Here is a 24744-nt window from a genome sequence, read left to right on the forward strand (position 1 = left end):
GCAGGACAATGGAAGCATCGGACATGCCAGGCTCTGGGTTCTCCATATCTATGAAATCAACCTCATGAGTTTGTTCAGAGTAGAGGACCCCTTGTGTTCTTATTTCTCTCAAGTGCACACGAAGGGCTGGAGTGGCTGTGGACTTGACAGACATGTCAGAGGTGATGTCTTGCCTGGGGGACACAAGTAGAATCCTGGAGGTCCCGAGCCCCAATTTGGGAAAGTAGTTGAATGTAGTTCCCATATCACCATCACTCTGGACATGGCCCTTCCTCTCTCCACCTACCTGGCGAGGGGATGAGGGCTCTCCATCTCTAATAAGACCTGGATAACGCACTTACAGTATCCACCACTACCATTTCCTGAACGCATGCTTCACGCAAGGCCTATGCTGAGTGCTTCCGTGGATTAGCAGATCAGATCCTTAGGATACCCCATATAGACCAAGCACCACATGTTTCTGGTACTGTGGTGAACAAACTGACTTCAAGAAGTTAAACAATCCGACCAAAATGATAAAATTTATAGACAAAGCTAAAATGGTGTGACACCAGATCCCAAGTTCTGGACCACCATGCACTGGTACCCGAAACTCTACACTTAAGACTTTAGGCTCATATAGTCCACAGGGTCCCTTTCCTCTCTAGTTGGCTATGTAAACCTAAGCCACTCCACTAGGAGAGTCATTTTTTCCAGAGGTCATCCTGCCCACCTAGTATATTGATTCTCCCTCAATGCTCTTGAGCATCTACACCTGTTACCCCTTCTGCTCCTTGACTCTGTCTCTCAGCCTGGCTGCCACACAGACCAGCCTTGACCCCAGTTCTCCCATATTCACACCAAAATAGGCAGCTGCCCAGAGTTCCATATGGATGGCCAGAACTGAAGGTTCCAACACGGGAATCATCATGGGCTCCTCTCTGATAGTGCCTGCCTTCTCCCTGAGACCCTGAGACATGGTGAAGACTGTCCCAACCACTCCCCTTGAGGCCAGCAGCCAAGACAGCTCCTCTGCCCTCTTATTACCACCTGGAATCCAGTATTGTCTGTTGCCCCTAGGCCTGTTCAAGTCTCAAGAGGGAATGTACAGTGGCTTGAACAACATTATGATTTGTAAAACCCACTCCTAATTAGTTTGACTTTGAATAAAGAGGGTAATTATTTTTAAATTTATTAACTGCTGCCTGGCCAGAGAAGTTTCCAGATCAAATGACAAGGAGAGGCTATTTCTGCTCAGTGATGTAGCAATTTATATTACGGATTGGTCATTAAAACCTGGGGCACAAAACCACTTGTTTCTTCAGCCAAGATAGTGTCCGTGCGTCAAATTTCAAACCCGGAGTAGAAATTAAGCCATTAATGGTATTTATCAGTTTATCTGGACTTAAAGAACTACTTATTAATTTAAGATGGTCCTGCTACTGAACCCAGGAGGTGCCCTGGGTGTGCATATGAATGTATGCACACACGCATGTGTTTTCTCACTCTGGTTTGACTGAACAGGGTAAAAAAAGAAAAGAAAAAAAAAAAAACTTCTGATGTGTAAATGAAGTACGAGCCTCTAGGGAGCTGCCTGGCTGTTAATTCTTCGCTGCTCTGCAACCCAAACATTTTGGAAGCAGCAGTGTTTTGCAGTATGTATCTGTCATAATATAAAAGGTGTAAAATGATCTCTGTTTATCTCTTCAAAGTCTTTGCTGTACCCAAACAGAAAACCAGAATGTGACAACAAAGCCCAGCCCCGCCATAAGGATGGCCTCCCTGAAATGCCAGCCTGAGCCCATGGAGATCTCAGGGAGGGATGGCGGGTGGGGGGCGGGAGGGGGTGTCATGTGCACCAGGATAGAAATCCAGACTAAGTGGAGTCAAAAGGGGGAGAGGTGATGGTACCATCTGCTTAGCTGACACTGGAATTACAGCTATTTTCTACTACATTCAGTTAGGGGCTCAATAACAACCTGCAAGACATCGTATCTCGTATCCCATGCTAGCCTGTGTTACCTCCCCACGTGGAGCCTTGGTCAGGGAATGCTTAGGCCAATCTGAATCAGGGAAATTATATCCTTCCCTGAGACGAAGATGTGGGCATCAGAGTGTTGGGAATTCTTTGTTAAGTGGGTCATGAGGATCGCCAGGACAGGGCCATGATTTAAGTGACAGTGCAGACTCTCCCTGACCTGTTCAGGCCCCAGGCTCACAGACAGTGTGGCGTGTCACAGTACGGGCAGCTGAAGAGTTGTCGGGAAAGCACTGAAGCTGGAGTTGGGTCAGGTTTCATCTCCGGACTTCCTGATGGGTACCTTCTAGGTCTCCATCTTCTTATCTGTAAAAGGGGTCTGCTGGAGTAGGCGACAGACTGATGTATCAAGTGACACCAGCAATGTTCTACTCTACCCCGAGTCTCCATTCCTTCTTCTCTTCAGATCTCTTCTCTGTTCTGTGAGCTCTCTGGTGACACCTGCCACCTCACTTGGCTCATCTGTCTCCAGTGGCATTATTATTATTATTATTATTATTATTATTATTATTATCAGTAGTAGTAGTAGTAGTAGTATCATCATCATTATTGTTGTTATTACTATTATTATTATTAATTATTATGACAAGGTCTCTCTATGAAGTTCTGGCTGTCCTAAGACTCACTAGGTAGACCAGGCTAGCCTTGAACTCACAGAGATCAGCCAACCTCTGCCTCCAACATGCTGGGATTAAAGGTGTATGCCACCATACCTGCCAGTATTATTTTTAATATTCCCTTGGAACCCTTCTCTTGGGTCCCCGTGCGTGAATGCATATGTGCGCGCATGCGTGCGTGCGTGCGTGCGTGCGTGCGTGCGTGTGTGTGTGTGTGTGTGTGTGTGTGTGTGTGTCAGGGCCTCGTGTACTCCAGGCTGGCCTCAAATTTAGTAAGTAGCTGGAAATGATCTTGAACTTCTGATCCACCTGCTTCCACCTCTGGAGATGCTGGAATTACAGATATGTACCACCATGTTCCATGTAGGCAGTGTTGGGTGGGGATGGGAACCAGGAATTCACACTGCCAGTAAACACTCTGGCAACCAAGCCCCAGCTCTGGTTCCTGAGGCCTCCTTTCTAAAACAGAGATGGTGAATGGAGTTCACATGTTCTTTGGTTGACATCAGGGCAGCTGAGGGGTACATCAGGGGTTGGCAGGAAGTACTACCACTAGTGGTAAGGGAGCCCTGCCATGCATCAGGAAGCTGTTCTGGAGTACCTGCTCTGTACTAGTAACTAGCTGATGCTCTTCTGGGGTACTTTTCCCACAGCCTACACCAAGCTTCTACCCTGGCCTTTTATCCCAATTTTCCACTCTTCGCCCTTGCCAGAGCTTAGTTTCCCCCAATATTTGCAGAGAAAGTCACATGTGGTTTACTGAACAGCCATCAGTTTATCACCACACAAGCAGACACTGGAGAGCTGACTTCTCTCAGACAGAGTCTCTGTTGGCAGAAAGCCACAAGGTCTCCGGGAGAAAGCAAAGTTCACAGACCACGCTTGGGTCCCCAGTGTTCTTGGAACGTGGCCATGCTGTTCCCAACCCCCAGACACATGCCAATGACACAGCAGGTAATCAGTGAGCACCTGGGTCTGTCTGAGAGCAACTCACCTGATGCTTCTTCCCCTCAGGACTCTGCCTCCCCAGCCTCCCTCCGGCTTAGAAGGACCTGAAGGACCTGACAAAGCTGGATTCCCCTCAGCTACCCCATGTCAGAATTCCCAGAGTGGGATTCCTGAGTCTGTGTGGTCTAGCAATAAGAAAATGGCACCAGAATTCAACCCATCCTTCAATCCTCTAGGCACTGCAGCTGCCTGTCTCCAAAATGGCTGCTACCGATTTCTGTTTCCCCATAGGTTCTCACCACTTCGCCACTGAGAAGGGAAGTCTAGGTGTCTACTCCTTTACATCTGGGGTTGACCTGTGACCATTTTAAACAGTAAAACAGAGCAGAGGTGAGACTGGATGTTTCTAGTTGTTCTCCTAGCTTGTAACAAGGCCGGGTTCGTGTGCTTCCTGACTCCTGTAGTCTGAGGTATTGTCTTCTATAGAAACAGGCAGAGGTTGCTCTACTGCTGACCGGCTTTGTTGGAGGAGTTCTCAGTCAGATATGTGAGTGGGGAAGTCACCATGACACACACCACAGTGGACGATTCAGAGGGCGCCAGCCCCAGCTATCAGCCAATGGCAGCCACCAGAGGGTCCAAGTGAGAATCCCCAGCTGAGCCCAACCAACAACCTTCAGAACACTTGGTTTTTCTAAGGGGCTGCTGGAGTGATGTCTCACACAGCAGCTAACAGCTGAGACATTCTCTATGGTCAACTCCCAACATAGGTGCTCTTCCATACATATAAATCAAGTCAGGGCACTAACACTCAAAGTCCTTCAATGGAGCCTAGGGCTGTAGCTCAGTGCTGGACTGCACATGCAGCAAGCACAGGGCCCTGGAATTAATCTCCAGAGTTCCCCCTAAGACTCCCCAATGGATTATCTTCCCCTTATCTATACAAGTTTGTGTGTGGATAGACCTACATGTATTTATAGATCTATATTTATCTATCTATGAAAATACATGAGGTGGCATATGTGGACTACCAGTTAGTTTTCCTGACAGTGACAGATTACATATGCACACACGTACATATTCATTCAGCTTTAAAAACTATGATGCACATGACATGCAACATATCTACCTTTATTTTAAAAGAATACCTTTATTTTAAAAGTATACAGTTTAATGGATTTTAGTATATTGTGTAATCATCACAGTCAATTCTAGAACATGTTTGTCTCCCCCAAAAGAAACTTTGTATCCCTCAGCTGTCAACCTCTATGTATTCCCATTATCTGCAGCCTCTGGCATCTATTAATGTACTCCAACTCTGTACAAATTTGCCCATTCTGGACTTTACATATGAATGGAGGCCATATAACATAAGAACTTTTGTGTCTGGCTTCTTTCAATGAATGTTTTTTAAGCTTTAGCAGTGCTACAGCACTTATCAATACTTCAATCATTTTGCAACCAAACCCTATTCATTGCACATGTATACCTAGTATTTTGCTTGTCAGTTAATTGATTAACACTGGGTTACTTCCACTTGACTGACACGATGAATATTCACATTCAAGTTTCTGTATGGACACACATTTTCATCTCTCTTGGTAGACAGGAAGAAGTAAAACTGTTGTCATCTGGTGAGTCTATGTTTAAACTTCTTAAGAGCTTCCAGGTGGTTCTCCAAAGTGGCTGTGCACCCCCCTACATTCCCACTGGTAATGTATGATCTTTGGCTATGTCTGTCTCTGGAGTTATGTGACACTCCCTTTACTTATTTTCTATTTTGGTTATCTGTATTGCATTTTCAGCTTGTAAGAGCTCTTTCTGTTTTCTAGCTATAAGTTTAACATGTGATTTGCAAACATTTCCCCTCCCCTGGTGATAGTTAATCTGTGTCAACACGACTGGATTTGCAATCACCTGGGAGACACACCTCCGGGTGTGTCTGAGAAGGTGTGTCCAAAGAGGTTTAATTGAGGAGGGACATGACAGACACATAATCTCAAACAGTGAGCCAAAGTCAACCCTTCCATCTTCTTAAGCTGCTTTTGTTAGACACTTTGTCACAGTGTCCAAATGAAACAACTAACTACATGTTCCTCAGAAGGGTCCATAGCAAATCCAAAACAAAGCCCAAATTCTAGCGTTGGTTGAGCGATCTGCCTTGTTTCCGTGCTCACCCGGCCACTCTGCTCTCTGTTCTGCCCACTGCTCTTCTGAACTTAAGAGGCCATACCTGATCTCAAGACTTCTCCAGGAGCAGGTCCTCTCTTTGCCCAGGCACACCTCCCAGGGGCATCTGAGTAGCTCCCCCTTCAGGCTTCTGCTCAGAAGTCACCTTCTCAAAGCCTTCTTCCACGACCATTGTATCTGAAATCCTACTTTCTTCCTCTCATGTTCTCCTGCTCACCTGCTTTCCTTTTCCTTGGTTGCACCCACTTTAACTTGACATTGTATCATAGGCTGTGGCCCAAACTCTGTCCCAGCAACCACCTCAGTTCCATGAGAGTGTCAGTCTCACTTGCTACTGTATCCTAAATGCCCCCAGCAGCCCGGACACACTGCAGGAATGCAATAAATATCTGTTAAATTGTATCAATCAACTACTATTCATTAACTACTTACTATGAGCCACTCTGTTAGGCACTTCAGGTAAAATATTTTATTTAATCCTCACAAAGCACTGTTTGACAAAGTTTGCTCCACTCTACTAATCGATGGGGAAACCCAAATGAAAAGAGGTTAAAGAATTAATCCACAGTTCCATTTAGGAACTGCCCCAGTCGCCATGAAACCCAGGCAATCCAACCTCTGAACTGTCACATGTCTCTGTTCCTGACTTCAGCAAGCACCTGCCCTCTTTTAAGACTCTTTTTCTTAATTTGTGACTTAAAGAGTACCTTACAGGGTTCCTGAAAGACTAGTCAAAAGGAGTCATGGAAAGCAAAGAGAACAGTGCCTGGCACGTGGTGAGCAACCAACCAGGGTGAACCCTAACCACGATGACAACAGGGTTGTCAATCATGGTGATGAGATGATGCTGATGCTGTTCAGTCAGCACTGTGGAATCCAACAGAGCTCTATCTCTGTCAGTTAATACTGTTCAAATACATCCCTGCGTGTAGATGGATGTGTTGGGGATGATGACTCAACCTGGTACACCACGGAGGATCAGACACCATGGCTACACCAGGATTTCGAAATTTCACCAGAGAGAGTGTGAAGAGGTTTCTGACCACTAGCTAGGGAAATGGATGCTTAGTCAACACCACAGACTCGTTAGGGCCCCAGCAAGAGCACACAAAGACACCTGGGGAAGATGGAGGCTCACTGGCTTGTTACAGACAGAATCTTGGCCTAACTCTGAACAGCTGTTCTCATGGGGGGACTCTCCTATCTGTAACCATTGGCCATCCCCATGGACAGGAGTCTACACAAGCCCATTCCCGTCCATAAAGACCCTAGACATGATGATACTATTTGCCAGGATGAGAATGTCACCAAATTCCAGGATCTCCTTTGTACTATAATACTGGGCAGTCTGGGGAATGGAGTCAGGGACACTCACCAGTGTGGGTCTGTCTGTGTGTCTCCAGAGCATCCTCCTTTGAGAACTGGGCACCACACTGATCACACACAAAGGCTTTGGCACCCGCTGAAAGAAAGAAATGGCTGATGTTAGAACTATAGTCCAGAGGGTGGGAAGCATCCTGGCTACTAGGGGAGTGGCTGGGATACAAGATTCTGACTTGGAGATAATCCATAGCCCCAGCAGCTAGCCCAGATCTGTCTTGGACAGGTGACCACTCACCTAGGTCTCCTGGAAGAGAAGAACTAAAATCAGCATGACTAAGACAAACTAAGACAGAGTCTGGGTAAGATGTCTCATAAAGATGAAAGATTGGCTCTGCTAGCTGGATGGATAGGACTGAAAGACACCAACAAAGAGAGACATCACTGCTGCCTTGTGTCTCATAGAAAAGTACACACTATCTATATCTACACACCCTCTGGCTCAGGAAGCACAAAATTAATTCATTGGAAACCCTCTAACTGTTCCTTGTATCTGGCCACTTAATATCCCTGCAAAATTTCCCAGTATTGTGAGGATTATGGCCAAACCCTTTCCTAGGATGCACACAGCTCTTGTTGGGGTACCGTCTTTCATGTTTCATTTTTCACACCTCACTCCCTTCCAGCCAGAGTAGGCTACAGTGGCTCCATGAAGGGGCTGCCTTCTTCCTCATTACTGCCCATTCTTCTACACCTCCTCTGCCTCTCTGCATGCCTTACACCCTCAATCCCTGGTCATCACTGAGGCCTCTGCTTTGATAGCTGTGCCTTTATGGCCAGGCAAGGTGACTTATCTTTCTTTTGCCACAACATCCTGTGAGCCTGACTCTCTGAGAAGCCATTATCATCTTGCCTATGACGTTATCTGCCTGACTCCTGGTGGGAGCCTACAACAACCTAACCTCCATCAATATTCTTAGGGCCAGCATGAGCCACACTTACAAAGCTCAAAGCCACAGTGTCACCATGTCTGTGTAAAACACCATCATACCACTTCCTCAATAGTCTTCTGCATCTCATCTAAGGGTCACCGGTCTCAAGTCTTGGTGCTTTTTCTTCAAAATGTCTTCACTATGTATCTCTCTGTTGTGTAGGGAAAATCCTCGCTTATCCTGACCTTTGCAGTATCATGCCTGGAACATTCAAGGTAGGATTTAGGTTGTCTGATCCTCCTTTAAAGGGCATATAATTCCTCATCTGTCTTTAGGTAAGAGGGTGTCAGTCTGTTCTTGTTCTCAATTCCTTCATTTCACCTCTGGGTTTTCCATAACTTGACCCAGTGAGCCACACAACTACATAGCCAGACTGTCTCTCAGCATCTTCTTTAGGCACGAGTTTCATTTATTCCACACCATTTCATGTTCAAGACCAGGCACCACAGGCATGCCCTCCAGCCCTCACTGCTCTGCCCCTTTCAACCTGCTCTGTGCCATTCAACATGTCTGAGCTCCTCCTTATGTGTGTCTGAAGGTCTTACCTTACAGTCTGGGAAGCACCAGACAAGTTTTTTGCACATTTGTAGACCCTCCTGCTATTTTCAATCCACCTAGGATTGCCCACGGATTTACTATCCATCAGGCACAATGCTAAATGCTGAATATGCATTACTTCATCAAGTCCTAACAATACCATTTGGAGTACACACCCTCCATTTAGCAGATGGATCACCACAAGCTCAGAGAGGTTACGGGTGTGCCAGCTGTCACACAGAACAGAGGGTAGATACAGATGTAAATATCAACAGCCTGACTTCAGAACTCTTAATCCTCCTTATTTTCAGCTTTTTCGGGGTTCCACCTGCAAAGATGCCTTATGGATAACTAGGCAAGTTCCCCTCTCCCTTCTAACAACTCAACAAGACCAAATCCAGCTACCCATTTGATGTATCAGGCCTTCATGTCAGATTGCAAAAATCAGTCCAGTATTTGTTTTAAAATTTTTTGAGGATAGACATGACGGTGCACATCTACAAGCCCAGCACCCAGGAAAACGAAACATAAGGATCACAAGTTCAAGACCAGTCTAGGCTACATGGTGGGTTCCAGGTCAGGCTGGGCTACAAAGACCTTGCCTCAAAAAAAAAAATTTTTTTTGAAAATCTGTGCCTCGAGGAATACAGATCAAAATATAAAGACTTAAACACCAAAGAAGAGTTTTTGTCAATGAAGAGTGTAAGGACTGCAGAGCATGACGACCCCAGTCTCATTGACACCTACATTCCCAGTCATGAGCAGGCTATACGTTCCCTAGTATGTGTTCAGCACAAGAGTTGGCTGACTAAATGCGAGAGAAAGCACTCCAGGGCAGATATAAAATTGCTTTTCCTGAAGAGACTTCAAAATAATTAGAGTCATCTGCCTCGGGTGACTATGGCTGAGTTTTACCTAGCGGCACAAGGAAGCCTAGGACAACTTCTGGGGGTCCCCGAAGGCCACAGGATATCCTCAGGCCAAGCACCTGGCCATGGCTTACAGAGCTTTGAAAATGAAGCCAAGAAAAATTCTACAGGGACAGTGGCAAAGCGGTGCCTGTGTGTTTGGAGGTGACAGCTAGGACCACTTTCATCCATGTTCAGGGGAGGGGGCACACAGGACATGCTTTAAAAAGCAGAGAGGGTCAGGATGGGGGAGCGTGGCTGGATGCAATTCCAGCTCCCTCACAATGAGCAACTTCCCCTCTGCCCGAATCATTAACCATCAATGATTTTCAGTGGATTTGCGAGGGATCTGATTCTCTTTGGTTCTATCTGTTCTCACAGCTCCCCAAAGAACACTGGGAGGGGCAGGCACCTCCTGGGCTTGGCCATTGCTTTGGAGCCCTGCAATCACAATCAAGTTAGGAACCCAATAGAGCTGTGAGCTTCAAAGGGATGTGGTGTGGAGAGGTTCTTAGAAACAGCCATCAATGGGGCTGTGAGTAGCGGTGCACTTTCATGGCAGATGAGCAGAGAAACGGATGGGGTGGGAGGGAGGAAATGAAGGGCAACCGTGCACCATCACCCGGGGTTCAGAGGAAGATAAAAACAGGCCAGCACACACCATCTACTAAAAGACTGCTTCCTCAGTCCCAACCTGACCACAACTGGTGGCCTTCAATGTCACTTCACTCCACACTTGCTGAAGTCACGATATTAAGCTCAGTGTGTGAAAAGTCCCTCTTCCCCAGAGGACTCGGGTCAGCCGCCATGTTCCACTTGGATACCACAGAAGACTGCTCCCACTGTGGGCTCCCCTTCACGAAGCCCGAGTATCCCTTCCACGCCTGCGCAGAGACACTTGCATCCTCAGACTCTGTAGGGTGAGGAACTAAGAGTGGGGCAGACACCAGATAAAATCCCCTCTTTCAAGAAGAAGGCTGTACATTAAATTGTCTCTGGAATGGCTGGCTCAGAGGCAGAAATATTTGGCAGCCCTGAAATTAAAAGTGATAAATTCCCTCGCCAAGCTTTGATCGATAATAGAGGCCTCATCTGTTAATCAATAAGACAGTCCTTGCCTGTTTACTGTGCATATGTTGTTCACTGCCGCCTTCCGTGTGATGTCAGGTTTGCATCCAAAGCAACTCAAATGTGTATAAAGCACCCGGCCACTCCTGAAGTGCATTACAGTGACATCACCCAGCTCTGATACATGTAGAAAGCATCCATGGGAAGGCTGGGGGTAAGGTGTCAAAGGTGGCCATGAGAGCTGAAAGAGGGTGGGTGTATATGGCCCTAGCAGCAACAGTTACCCACACAAAATGTCCTGGGGGTGATCACAGAGGCATAAAAATTCCAAGGACCCAGCTCCAAGATGGTCGTGATTGTCAGATCCTTCCCACATGAGGCTGTTTCACAGTACCCACCGAGAAAGCCAGAGGGTGAGTACAATGTCCTCATGGAGTTTATCATCAAGATGTAAATGCAGTTTTTGTTTTTTTAAACCAAAAGAAAAACAAGCCAGGTAGTAGTGCATGACAGAGACAAGCTGGGTGAGGAGGGATAAAGGGCAGGGCTGCTGTTTTAGGTGGGGGATCAGAACAGCAGCCTCAGATGAGCTGGCATCTTTGTGGGGAAAATGGAGGAGAGGAGTCAGGAAGAAACAAGACCACTGTCATGGAATAGCAAAGCAAGAACAAGGAGACCCCGGGGGAGTAGAAAGGGGGTCAGTGAGAGGAGTGGTCGGTGAGATAGAGTTGAGAAAGGGACCACTTGGAGACAGAGATGATAAACAAAGAGGGGGCAGAATAGGAAGGATGGGGAGCTGGCCCCATCCAATTCCTTCTATCAATCACAGCGAACCAAGGAGAACTGGGACCCAGACCTGAGTCAGACACTTGAGGCTGTAGGTATCACACAAGACTTAAGTCCTCTCACCTCAATGAACCTACGGCTCCCTGGCTGTAAATGGGAGTGGCCATTATCTGTCTAATACTCTTTACATTTTAATTCATTTATGTGAGGTTGGGGCATGCTCCGGCACGAATGTGGAGACAGTTCTCTCCTTCCACCATGTGGGTCATGTCCCAGGGATACAACTCAGGTCCTCAGGTTTGGTGGCAGGTTCCTTTATCCAGTGCGCCATCTCACTGACCCCTCTGTTGTTTCTCTGAGGCAGACACCAAATACTAATCAATATGAAACTCTTTGTTGCTGGGAGATCACTGATGTTATTAATGCCACCCAAGGTGGTTGCGTTGTGGATAAGGGCTTAGGAGCTGGGTCCAACAGAGTAGTCCAGATCTTAGCAGAGGAACTTGCTAGCTATGACACTCAGGAGGCTATCTAACCATGAGCATGCCATCTCATCTGTAAAATGGGATCTAGAAGAGTAAGTCCCCCAGAAAGCTATCAAGTGAGTCAAGTGACAGCCTCCTGATTGTGGGTGGAGACAGAGGGCCAGTAAATAGTAGCTCCCCCATCATTGCCACCCAGTATTCCTTTAAAACACTGCCTTTGTGCAATTAAAGTATGATTGATTTTACTGAGATTCAATGCACTGTTATTTGAGGGCCATTTATCTTGTACAAAGTGAGTCTCACGTTTGTAAAGACATATTTCAAAACACACACACACACACACACACACACACACACACACACACACACACACAAACAAAACCTCCCTCATCCTGTTGATTTAAAAATGAGTGATTGTTTTGTTGAGGGGAACAGAAAAATCTGCCATAGGACCAATATGTCAGCATCAACAGCAATTCAGTTACCCAGATCTTAAATCTTCTAGGGACGAGCCTCTGGAGCCTCCTGCAATGGGCCTGTTTTCCGGTTCTGTCCTGTCTTCCCCTGCACACTGGATGCTCTATGGGAGTAGACTGGTATATAAAATTGGCCTGGGAAGGAAACAGTGGGCATTCAGAGTGCTGCCATGCTGTTGCATGGTGGGGGGGGGGGGTCTATATGACCCCTTTGTAGAAACTACAGGATGTGCTTTCTCTCTGGGGCTCAGAAAGCTCACAGGAAAAGAAGAGGTTAGAAAAGTGGCCCATTCCTCTTGGCCCACTCTGTACCCCACAGCAGCAAACCCCTTCTCTTTAGTATACTCTGAGCCTCCCATCTCCAGGCAGGCTTCCCTCAGGAGACCAGGATGGACATACACTGGCTGGCTGTGGTTTTCTTTGTGGGACATCCTCACCTCTTAAGTTTATCTGAGGGTCAATAAGCCTGATTGTTAGACACAGACAGACAGACATCCTTGCTCCCAGGGACCTTGCCATCCCAGAGCCCAGGGAAGTTCTCAGTATCACACTGAGGTGCAGAGAGTTGCCTGAACAGAGCCACTTTCTCCCACTGTGCCCTGACTTCCTGGTGCTATCCATAGGTTAGACAGAGGCCATATGCAGATGGACACAATCAGGTGAAGGTTCGGTGAGAAGAAAAGATGTAGATACTGCATCTGGCTGAGGCTGGAACTCATCTAAGGTTCCAGCAAGGGTCGGAGGATCTCACCCCCCAACTCCCTGGCTCACAGAACTCAAACCAAAACCAGCCAGAGACACTAGCAAAATCCTGTCTATGTCAGGATTCCAATGACAACAGAGCTGAGGCCCAATGGAAGCTATGACACTCCCCACAGTGGTCTTCTCCTCTGGCCTAGTCTTCCTGACAAAGTATAGAAGCTCCTCCCTTGTCTTCCTAACCAAAAATGGGACTGGGAGTAGGGATGGGGGTCCTAGGCATATAGAAATTAATAAAAGAAACTACACACAATCGGATGCAGAGGGATGTCTCTCTAGGGAAGCAAGGCAGAAGCCAAAAGAAAGGGGGAAAAAAATCAAAGATCCCTCCCTCTTCAAAGCTTCCCCAACCCCCAAGCAAATAATAATAAAAAAGGAACTGCTGGGGGGGGGGGGCGGGGACACCTAGTGCCTTGCCAGCATCTGATGTTGAGTGGTGTGTCCTTTTTTTTTTTAATTCCTCGCAATTTTAAAATAAACATCTTGAATGTTCTGATGAGATATGCATGCCTGCTTACATAAGGAAGTACAGAGTGTACCAAAACAGCAGACCCAAAAAAAGCATAAGCTGTCAGAACAATGAGTACAGACTTGGGCATTTTACAACAGGCCACGGTGTACAGTTTTATTTACAGTACCTCTTATCAGACAGAGAACAGCACACTGGCTGCCAGTTCCAAAGGCCAGCACTGCATGTTCCTTCTCTCAAGGAGCTGTGTACTCCCGGAGAGAGCTGCCTGCAGCCTCAGGCCCTCTTTGGCTCTGACTAGCTCTAGTTTTTCTCCTTTATCAACAAAATGTAACGCTGGAAAGGATCAGTTTCTGTAAGGGACACAGGACAGAAAAAGGGGAACAGGTGGGCAGATGCCACTGAATGGGAGCACAGAGGTCTCAGGGGTGGCCCAAGATGTAGGTCTAAGGAGCTACAGCTGACACTGGGTTGGGGACACTGGCCTCACTTGCTGTAGAACAGGAGGCAGAGAAGCCAAGGATACAATGTCCCAGATCAGAGGGAGGGTGCAGAAAGCCAGAGGTGTATGGGCACGGGAGGTGTCGTGTACGCCGAGGGTGGCCATATATAGGTCCAGCTGTTGACTTGGGAAAAAGCTGGTATCTTGTGTATGGCTCAGGGTCCACTCCACACAAGATGAGACCTTTGGATGGGTTGGGGGCAACAGCGAGGCATTGCTAGATCTGAGAGAACAACACTCAGCTAATGTACTACAGCAGTTGGAAGAGCAGCATGGTGCCCAGTGCCTTCAGATTTCACAGGAATCCTATAGTCTCTATCCCGGATCCCACAGGAAGAACAGCACTCTGTTCCGAATTCTTCCCACTTGAACCAGAAAGGCTTTGAAAGAACTTCCACTCTTCTTAGCACTAGAGTCTGGCCCGATGGCGCACACCTGAATCTCAGCACTTTGGAAGTAGACCACAAGAGGATCAAGGCTGACTTGAGCTACATAAGACCCTGTGTGAGGTTTAGAAACATAGCCCCCACCACACACAGAGTGGAAAGCTGAAGAGTCATGCCATTAAAACATGCATTCTAGAACCAAAGAAACCAAGTTCAAGTCTCAATTCTACCATTCCTGGCCATCTCCCTGAACGAGTGCATTGTTTCCCAAGTGATTAAGCGACGGTTAATATAAATTATACATGTAAAGTCGTTATCCCCCACACGTGCATACAGTAACTATACGATAATGTTAGATGTCCTCAACATCAATATATCTTAATATATGAGATGCACAAAGCAAACAAGTGCCCGCAAAGGGACACATTATAACAATTAGGATATGTTTTCCACCCCCAGAAAAGTGAGAAGACGGAGAAAGGAGAAAAGTCGTTCACTCCAATAATCCTTCATTCAGCAGAAGTTAGCGAAAGACAGGTGCTGCTAGGACAGACCAGGTCTGGAAGGTCAAGGGCAAGGTGCCTCTCCAGTCCGTTCCCATCATCACTCGCTGGCAATTTGTTTTTGTTTTTGTTTTTGGAGACAGGGTTTGCTTCGCACCTTTCCTGGAACTCACTCTGTAGCCCAGGCTGGCCTCGAACTCACAGAGATCCGCCTGCCTCTGCCTCCCGAGTGCTGGAATTAAAGGTGTTTGCCACCAATGCCCAGCTTTCACGGGCAATTTTTAACAGGATCATTATCGTCTACCAGCCACCTAGAAGGTAACATGCAAATCCATTGCCATTGAATTATTTCAAAGAAAATCCAAGTCTGATGGTAAATTGATTACAGTTAAACACACACACACACACACACACACACACACACACACACACACGTCATCCTCAAATCTAAGAGTGCTGATTTGGAGGGTCTTACTTGACCTACAGTCACTGGCTCCACTTCCTCTCTAGCAACTTCCTTGACTGGGCAATCAAAGCACCACAGTGAACAGTACAAGAGCCCACAAATGCCTCCTACTATGATGGCTGTGAAGGAAGAGACTTCCTTCTACAACATTACACTGATGGGGACCAAGGCTAATGATCAAGCCTGGGGAAGTTCCACAGTACTGTGGCGCTGGGTTCCTCTTATTGTTAGTGGTACTATATGACCTCAGGCCTCACACCTCTTAAAGGACACTGTTCACCTTCACACAACAGTTTAAATAACAAACTGTGTGACGAACGTGGTACACAGTAAGTGCCCAAGTCATCATCAGTGGGGTGGCTACAGACCAATTTCATGTCCTCAAGCTGATGAATAACAGCCCTCAGGTAGCCCCCCGCTCCTGAGGGAAAGGCACATCACAAAAAGTGAATGGCCTGGGTAGATGAGATACTACCTTGATGCTCTTGGATACACATCCCACTGCTGGGGAAGGAAGGCAAGGCCACACTTATACCAAGTATGGTAAATTACCAGCTCAAGAACAACTAAGATGTCCCCAAAAGCAACAAAGGAAGTACACTCAGGGTCTCTGACTGCCACTACCTGAGCTGTGTGACCATGGGTGAGCCTTACCTATCCCCCTGTAAATGGCAGGTTTTAAACTTTAAGAGAGAAAACACTGAATGGAGTAAAGAAGCATCTGGAAGGTCACAGCAAAGAAAGCTTACATGCTTACAAAAGAGAATGTGACTGCTCACAGCCTTGATACTGGGAAGGTCGGCTCTGGCTGCATCCAGCAAGGGATGGGTGCCTCCTTTCAGCAGGGAATATCCTGTTCTATCAGGTGAACCGATGGAGCAGAGTCTGGTGCTGCACCAAAAAGGCCACACCGGAGCCTGAGCCCTAAGCTCCAGGGACACTAGACTATTGGGTGATCAGAGTGGTTTGTTCTATGGGGTTTGGCACTGCCATCTTGGCTAGGTTCTTTTTTTTTTAAGCCAGGGAAATAACAATGGGGATTTCAGCCATGTATGGGATACAAGAACTCAAACTCTAGACATCTTCCTTGCTGACCTCACTTTGTTCAGAATAATAAGAGGGATTTCTCCTGGCACCAAGCAACCTCAAAGCTCTGTCTTGTCACCTGAGCCTTGGACCTCCTCTTATCTTTAAATATCACACTCCTGACACTTCCTCAGGTGGCTTGGTCCCAGGCTGACATCCTAGATGCATACATGTAAGCACACGAATACACCTGCACACACAGTCCATACTCCCCAGTGTAAGCCTCACAGGGCTTCTTGGACAGTAGAAAAAAGAAAACCAGCCAGGTGTGGTGGTACAGGCCTTTAATCTCAGCACTTGGAGGGAGAGGCACTTGAAGAATCTGTATGCATTTGAGGCCAGCCTGGTCTGTATAGTGAAACCCTGAAGGGAGGGAGGGACAGGGAGGGAAGGAGAGAGGGAGAGAGAGGGAGAGGGAGAGGGAGAGAGAGAGAGAGAGAGAAAGAGAGAGAGAGAACACAAAACAGAGAGCTGGAGAGATGGCTCAGCAGTTAAGAGCACTAGCTGTTCTTCCAGAGGTCCTGAGTTCAATTCCCAGCAACCACATGGTGGCTCACAACCATCCCTAATGAGATCTGGTGCCCTCTTCTGGCCTGCAAGCATGCATGTAGGCAGAACACTGTATACATAATAAATAAATAGATCTTTAAAAAAAAAAAGAAAAGAAAAGAAAAGAAAACTGTTACTTACAAACAAACAAACAAACAAACAGAAAACAGAGTTATTACTACAAAGATGCCATTCCAGGATTGGGGTTGTGCCTACCCTATCAAACTTCAAGCTTGTACTTGCCACTGCCTTGGTTTCATCATCCCATGACACTCCTACTGAGTTTGGATTTATCTCTGGGGGTGGGAAGCCTCCCATCAAGAGCATTCTGATCCTCCTTCCCTCCAGGCAGTTCCTTCTTTTCTCACCAAGGAGAATGCCCTGTCCTTCCAAAATGTGTAGATCTCTTTGGGATTGCTATCCAGGTAATTCTCTACTCTCCTCGATTTCTAGAATCCTCCATTCTCTCCCTACCCTGCCACCTCTCTGTTCAATGCCACTTGCAACTGTGTGTGTGTGTGTGTGTGTGTGTGTGTGTGTGTGTGTGTGTGAAATTTCCCTTATGTAGTAAATGTTATTTCAATGACAATCCAGCCTTTCTGAGAACTTCAAACACTATAACAAGTGTGACCACTACAGCATGTATAGAAAAGCCATTTGCCAGGGCTCAGCAGGCCAATTCTGCACTATTCCCTTGAGTGTGACTATACAAGGTCCCAAAGATGGGGCTTCTCATCTAGAAATGCCACCAGGAAGCAATACCCAGCTCTTCCAGGTGGCCAGGCCAGGCTGTCTCCTCTGACATTCTCCTTCTGGCAACTATGGAAGCAAAATGCCCTGTCACAAGAAACAATAGTGTTCACTCAAAGCAGAGAAATGGACGCTCACATTAACAAATGACAGCACTCTCAAAAGACTAAAACAGACATGCTTTTCTTGGCTGACCTTCAGCTACCCAAAAGTCCTTTTGTTTCACTGCTCCTGGGCATCCTCGGTACGTTACGACTTTGCTGAGATCATCCTTCCTCTTGCTCCCCCCCCCCCAACTTCCTCTGAGTATCCCTCTGAAAACACTCCCATTTGCTCACTGTTCTAACTGAACCCCTTTACCTAGAACAGCAGAAAATTACAACAGGGTGAGGACTAAATAGGTAAAATTTAGGCCTAGGAATCCATCCTAAAATCTGGACCTGCTAACCATTTAGAATTAACACCTTCATTCTCTCTCTTCACCTCCTCTCTCCTGGAAGACTCTTCAAATACATAGGGAAGCAACAAAGCCACCTTATCTGTTGTGATGCCACTTTTGATGACAGCTGAGAAGTCCCTCCACCTGATTTCCTTGCCTCCACTCCCACCACCCCATCTCAGACCCCATGCCCAAGGGCCTGCCACGATCCCTCCCCTTCCTCCGACCCCCTCAGTGGCACCTCAAGGCTGCCAGCCTCTCCAGGCCTGCTGTGGCTTTCAGAAAACAGAGTGGGCCTATTTTTAGCCCTTCTCAGCCTAATAATACTCCCCAGCACCCATTCAGCTTAATCGCTTTATTGAGGACAAGAAGCGAGCTCTCCAGCCCGGGTGCTTCTGATGTTCGGAAGTAGTAAAATGTTCAAACTGGTTAAAAACGACACTCATTGGCTTGCCTTTGGTGTTTCTGAAACCTTAATTGTGGTTCCAGCCACGGATCTAAGGAACCTTGTGGGTTGCAGAGCCTGGCTCCCTGACCCCCTGCACCATAATTGAGGTGTTACATTACAATCCCAGCACTGCCGGCTTCAGGCTCAAAATTCAGAAGGCTCAAGGCGCCACACTTCTCAAAACAAAAATATTGCCTGTCACAATTAATGCCCATCTCCCCAGCTGGGGGAAAACATGACCGGCTGTCTCTGGATCACTCTATACAAAAGGTCCAGGGGGTGCAGGGGACTATGTCCACGTTGAAGCCCATCGTGTTATTAAAGTGCTCCTGACAACTAAAATGACATCGAATTGCTGCTTGAAAACAGAACGGTTTGTTTGGTGTAATTAGAGGCCCTGCGAATTTGGTGTGCGCAGAAAATAGACTGTTGGCGGAGCCTCCGCACGCACCTCCGAGACTGTGACTTCCAGAGCGCGCAGGTCAGCGTTTGCGAACAGGCCAGCAGTACCATGAGAACTTCAAGCCAGAGAAGTGGTAGCTTGGAAGGCTCAGACAAGTAATAAGCGTGGCATCACCCGTAAAATGGACACAGGAATATGGACTCGAAACAGGTCTTATGAAAGTCTGACGAGCTTCTTCCCTTCCTTCCCTCTTTATTTGCTGTTATTGTTGTTGTTGTTGTTGTTAAGACACAGTCTCGATGCTAGGTTGTCCTGGCAAACTTGACACTTATTATGTAGTCTAGGCTGGCCTCAAACTCGTGGTAATCCTCCTGCCTTAACATCCAAGTGCTGGGATGATGAGCATGTGCCACCTTGCCTGGACCCCCCCCCCACCCCTTCTCCTTCTTAGGCAAGGTACCTGAAGCACCATTGTAAGATTCCTGCTTTCTGAGGAGCAGAGGCAGAAATGCCTCATTAACTTCCCTAGCTAATTTTACAATTTAACCAAACACCACATTTCTGCCTCCATTCAGCTCTGACTGTGACAAACTTATAATTGTGGAGACGGTGCGAACGATTCGGTCCAGGCTGGAGACTGAAGGCAGGGGCTAGAAAACAGCACCAGGGGACAGGACGCTTAAAAACTAAAATAAACCCAGCTCCACAGAGGCCCTTGGAGCAGAATTCAAGGATGGGCAAGGCTGAGAAGTGAAGGCAGAAAGCCAGGTCAGCCACGTGGTGACAGGAAGATGGAGTGCCTGAGTGACAATGTCTCGTCCTGTCACCTTGCAGGGCAGGGGCTATATTAGGAAGCCAAGTGACATGCTGTCCTCCTAGGGGCATGATTCAATGCTGAAGGGTGGCAGGCCAGGGGCCGGGCAGGGCCACCCAGAGGACACGATCATGCCCTGGAGCTCCTTCCAAAACATACTCAAGGTCCAGTTGGCACCTACTGAGCCCAAGCCCTGAGGGAAGCAGCCCCCACTCATACCTCCTGATTATGGTTTGGGGTAGAGGTGGAGTTTGGTGGAAAGATGTGGCAGAGAAAGTGTCACCATGAATAAGCCTACAGTATAGGATCCTCTGGTCATAGTTAAATGCCCAGTTGGTTCTAGTCTTTTAGATTCACACCTTGCCCACCTACACTGGACAGACCTCAAGACAGACAGACAGAGACTATGAGTCTTCCTTATCACCTGGGTCAGGCCCCTGCCCTCCGTGCCTGTGGAAGACACTGCCCTGGGAGTCTCCTTATTCCTCATTCAGCCTTCTTACTCCTGGGGCAACCCTCCAGCCTCCACCTGCTCCCCTGCATCCTCCATTCCACAACGTGTGACTCCAGACCCCAAATCCCAATCAAGACCAAACTAGCTCACAGCAGGGCTCTACCAGACATACTGGGCTGTTTCCATGGGAAGACTCAGGCTAGGGAGGCAGTAATCACCCAGGACAACAGCTTGTCCCCAAAGTCTCACCTCCAGGCTTTTGTCTGTCTGGGCTCATTTAAAGAAAGCAACTGAGGAAGACTCCAGCAAATCCAAAGTTTCAGGGCGTTCTCTCTTTACCTGGAGTTACCTTGTTACTCCAATGACTGTGGCCTTGCATAATTACGCCAGCAGAACTCAGTGCCAATGAGCTCTAGGTGCTCAATTAGCTTCTAATAGCCATCGAGAGAGCTTCGAGGTTTAATCCGCCTACCCCAGAAGGCTTTTTATCCCAACTACCTAATGAAAAGTTTAGAACTTGGGGTGTTTTTTTTTCCTTTTCTCTGGCAAGTGAAAGAATTTTGTTCCAAATGGGCTTGGCTGGGGGAAAAGAGAAAGGCGTGTGCCAACCAGTGGGGGTCAGGATAAGGGGGTTGAGTCTACAAGAGGCATGTATGCCACATTGAATCCCAGACACAGCCACATACCTACAGCAGCCCTTGGTCCTACCTTCAACCTGGAGGAGCCAACATACTCTTCCTGATGCACACATAGGGGCATTTGCCTTGTGATCTCAGGAGGTAGGCTGGGGCTTGGGGTGACGTTCAGCTAGGGTAAATCCTCAAAGCTCCTCCACTGGTCCTCAGGGTGGCTCAGTAGCTTCAGTTCACCCAAAGGCAATGCTCTAAACACTGTATTCATGGGCTGAGGCCAAGTGCTGGGATGCCAGGCACCCACTCACCCACACCATGCCGAACAGCAGTTTTCATTTTCCTTGGAGTGTGTCTCAACCTGCCAATAAAGAGGACCACAATACCCTTGGGTACCTGAGGGCCCTCAGGTGCGAGACACCGGGTTCTAAGCCTTTGATGGTCACTATGGACACCAGAGACAGAGGAGGAGAGATGTCTGCCTGACTGGTACTAGCTCACAGCTGTTCTTGCTTCCTCTCACCTGGAAAAGTAAGACACATACACCCCATCCCAGCCTTAGCTCCTCCTGGACACTACAGCCAGAGAAGGTCCCCATTTAAACACTATCTACCCTCTTCTGGACTGCTTTCCTCATCCCTCCACCCCCAATCCAAGGATATTCTCACAGCTCCAAACTCCCATAACATTGTGGGGACAGTACACATCCTTCCTTTTCCAGGCTCATGTTGTCCCTTTATCTAAGTCACTTGCAAAAGCCGTGTAAAGGCAGTAGCACCAACTCTCATCTGCCCTGCCTGGGATTGCACACCACTGACCCTCAGTTCATACATGAGGATGCGCTCCCCGCTCTAAACGGAGCCACATGTGGGTGGGATCCAGCACAGTCAAGTCACTCAAGTGTCTCTTGTGTCCAGCCTTCACAGTCAGGTGCCCACTAGGTGAAGACTTCCCCCTCCCTGCAGAAAGCTCCAGCATCCATCCCCAGTGTGTGTCTGGAGACAACGAGGCTGTTCTACAGCAGACAACACTAGTCTCCTATCAAAGGATACAACTCCACTGGACAAGGTCTGAAAGGCCAGGGGGACCACAACCTCACAACAGGTCATACTACAAGATGCTGGGCGCCTACAGAGCTAGTAACACCCCACCTTTCAGAGAGACAGAACAAGGCAGCTTAACCCTTTCACTCCTGAGTTCAGGGTGCCTCCCCCAGGAGCAGACAGGAGACCACAGGCAGCTGTCTCTGTCTCTCCTCTCTGTGGGGCATGGTGATGGAGAGGCACAAAGGGCATGGCACTGCCAAGCTTTCCCTGAAGGTGATGCTGCGTACTGACTGACCTATGAGCCCTCTAGTGATGTTTCCAGAACCATCTTGCTCCAGCCCTCCAAAGCAATGCAGAAGAGTGACAGCCGTGTATGTGTCAGGCAATCACTGAACACACGCTGCCCTGACCCAGCAGGAAAGGTTAATAGACGACTCCTGTTCCTAGTGCCTGGCCCAGTGCAAGGCTCTGGGGCAGCATCCAATATGGCGCTTCCCACCTCAGAGTCTCAGAAGACAAGGCCTTCCCAGCCTTTGCTCTCCTATCTGATCTGTAAGGCATTACTAGGTAAACAAACAGAAGAGCAGGAATTGTGACAGTCAACAGTGTAGAACTCCGGTCAGGCACAGGGAGAGATCTAGGTAGGAACCTAGCTCTGCCGCCCCTTGGCTTCCTGCTCTCCAACAGGCTGAACAGTGGATACTTTAAGCCTCTATAAAACAGCACCAGAGCGTCAAAGCTGTCAGAATGTCAACACTACACTGTGCCCGTAACCCAGCAGGTACACAGTTAAGTATGTGCCTTTCTCCCTGTCCCAATCCATTACTGTGCACCCAAAGCCATCCGCCTATTCAACATATATTTACTGATTGCCTACCGTGAGCTAGGCTGTGTAGGAAGGCAAGGGAACAGGCTACTGCTAAGGTCCCTGCCTCTCTCTCTCCTGGTCCAGACAGCTGGTCCCGGGACTTGAGGCAGCACAGGAGAGCCTCCAGTCCATTTCCTGCCCCACCTCCACCCATTTACACAAAAGACAGTAGAGTTCTAACCACCATTCAGGTTCCTCTGCTAGGTAGTATGGGGGAACACAGAAATACATGAATCCTATGTTCCCAAGAGCCTACGACCTAGTACATGGAAGGAGACAACTGAATTAAAACAAAACAAACAAAAATCCCCTCCTTAACAAAGAAGGTGACAGGTGCCGTAAGAGGAGACAGCCAAACGGATGGCTGATGGCTGAGAGCAATCAGATGGGGAAGACCTCCTGTGTGCCCCAGCCAGTTGCACCCCGGGGGCTGAGTAGGCTGACTTTCAAAAGATAGGGAAGAAGGGACCAGTCTCTGGTTCTGGCATCGTTCCTACCACGGGAAACAGGCAGGATTTTATTTAGAAATGACTAGCGGCAGGTCAGAACCTCTTCTGGCAATGCCTAACACTTCCTGGACAGAGCTAGTCCTATGGAAATCCCAGTGATGGGCATGTGGGGCAGGTGAATAACTAAATAGCTGTCCCTGTGACACAAGAGCCTTGCCATTTAAAGGGGGGGGGTCTCCTCCCCCAGAAGGAGGGGCTGGGGGAAGAGGGAGGGGGTGTTGAAAATATGGATGAGGGTGAGAGCAGACCAGCACAGGGAATTTATTCATTGGAGTTGGTTTACTACCTAATTAATTCAGTCATTTCCAAAACAATTTTATTTATGTTCTGTTTACCACATCAAAAGTGTATGTGAGTGGGGGGGGGAATCTTAAAATGCTAAAATAACACCCCAAGGCATCTATTTTAATCAATTTTTTAAAAAAAAATTAAAAGGGGTAAGGGGAGAGTTAAAAAGAAAAAGAAACTATCTCCATTTTTTTTCATACAATCTCTCCCAGTCATGAGAGAGAGAGAGAGAGAGAGAGAGAGAGAGAGAGAAACAGCCAAGCCCTCTCTGAGAGCCTTCCTGGCTGCTGAAAACCGAGCTTGTCAAAAAAAACAAATCCATAATGGCCCGAGGCTCCTCTCCAATCTATTTTCTGCTCAGCTGGTTTTAAATGAAGTTATTATGAGTCATTAAAACACCCGCAAGCCAGTGGAAGTCAGCCAATTACAATTTTAAATTTAGCCTGTTCTCTGCCCCATTCTCTTGTTTTCTTCCTTTGCCCACAGAATGCTGCTGCTGTTATTTTTTCCCTCCCTTCCTTTACCCAAAGTGGAAGAGACAGTTATGAAAATGCATACTATTGCACACCATGCAGAACCATTCATAGGAAACCCAAATTATTAAATTTTAAAAAATGCAAACTTCCACCCCCCGCCAAAGTCAACCTGGAGTCTCAGCCTCAGCCCTCTGGATTCCTCAGAAAAACTCTGCTCTATTGGCTTGAAAGGTCAGAGGCTATTTTGAAATGAAAAGGTTCTTCACTGGGGTCTTGTTGAGAAGCACTTCTATCCATCCATCAATCAACTTGTTCCTGAAGGAATCCAAGGGGTGGGGGTTGTGCCACCAACATCCAAAAATTAACAATCAACAATGAAATGGAAGGTAAAGACGGCTTTGCAACCAAGCATGGATGTCAGTGGCAGTCAGTAGATATCATGAGCTCATTTTGTTTTGAAATCTTCAAGGGCCCTGTGTGGGCCCATTACAGTAGAAGAACAATTCTGAGTATTTCATGTAAACACTTCATCTCAATCTCCTTTTTTCTCATACTT

The 24744-nt window shown here is 47.5% G+C and overlaps 1 protein-coding gene across 1 annotated transcript in view; it reads right to left on the reverse strand.

The window, feature by feature from the left end:
- LOC118587582 (zinc finger and BTB domain-containing protein 16-like) overlaps positions 1–24744 on the reverse strand; it is a 129700-nt gene that overhangs the window by 5398 nt on the left and 99558 nt on the right. Inside the window, exon 4 of the mRNA XM_036193608.1 lies at positions 7148–7234. Within this exon, the coding sequence (XP_036049501.1) occupies positions 7148–7234 (87 nt within the window). The remainder of the gene's footprint in view (positions 1–7147; positions 7235–24744) is intronic.

This window comes from Onychomys torridus, chromosome 7 (genome assembly GCF_903995425.1).
Source record: "Onychomys torridus chromosome 7, mOncTor1.1, whole genome shotgun sequence".
Lineage (NCBI taxonomy): Eukaryota > Metazoa > Chordata > Mammalia > Rodentia > Cricetidae > Onychomys > Onychomys torridus.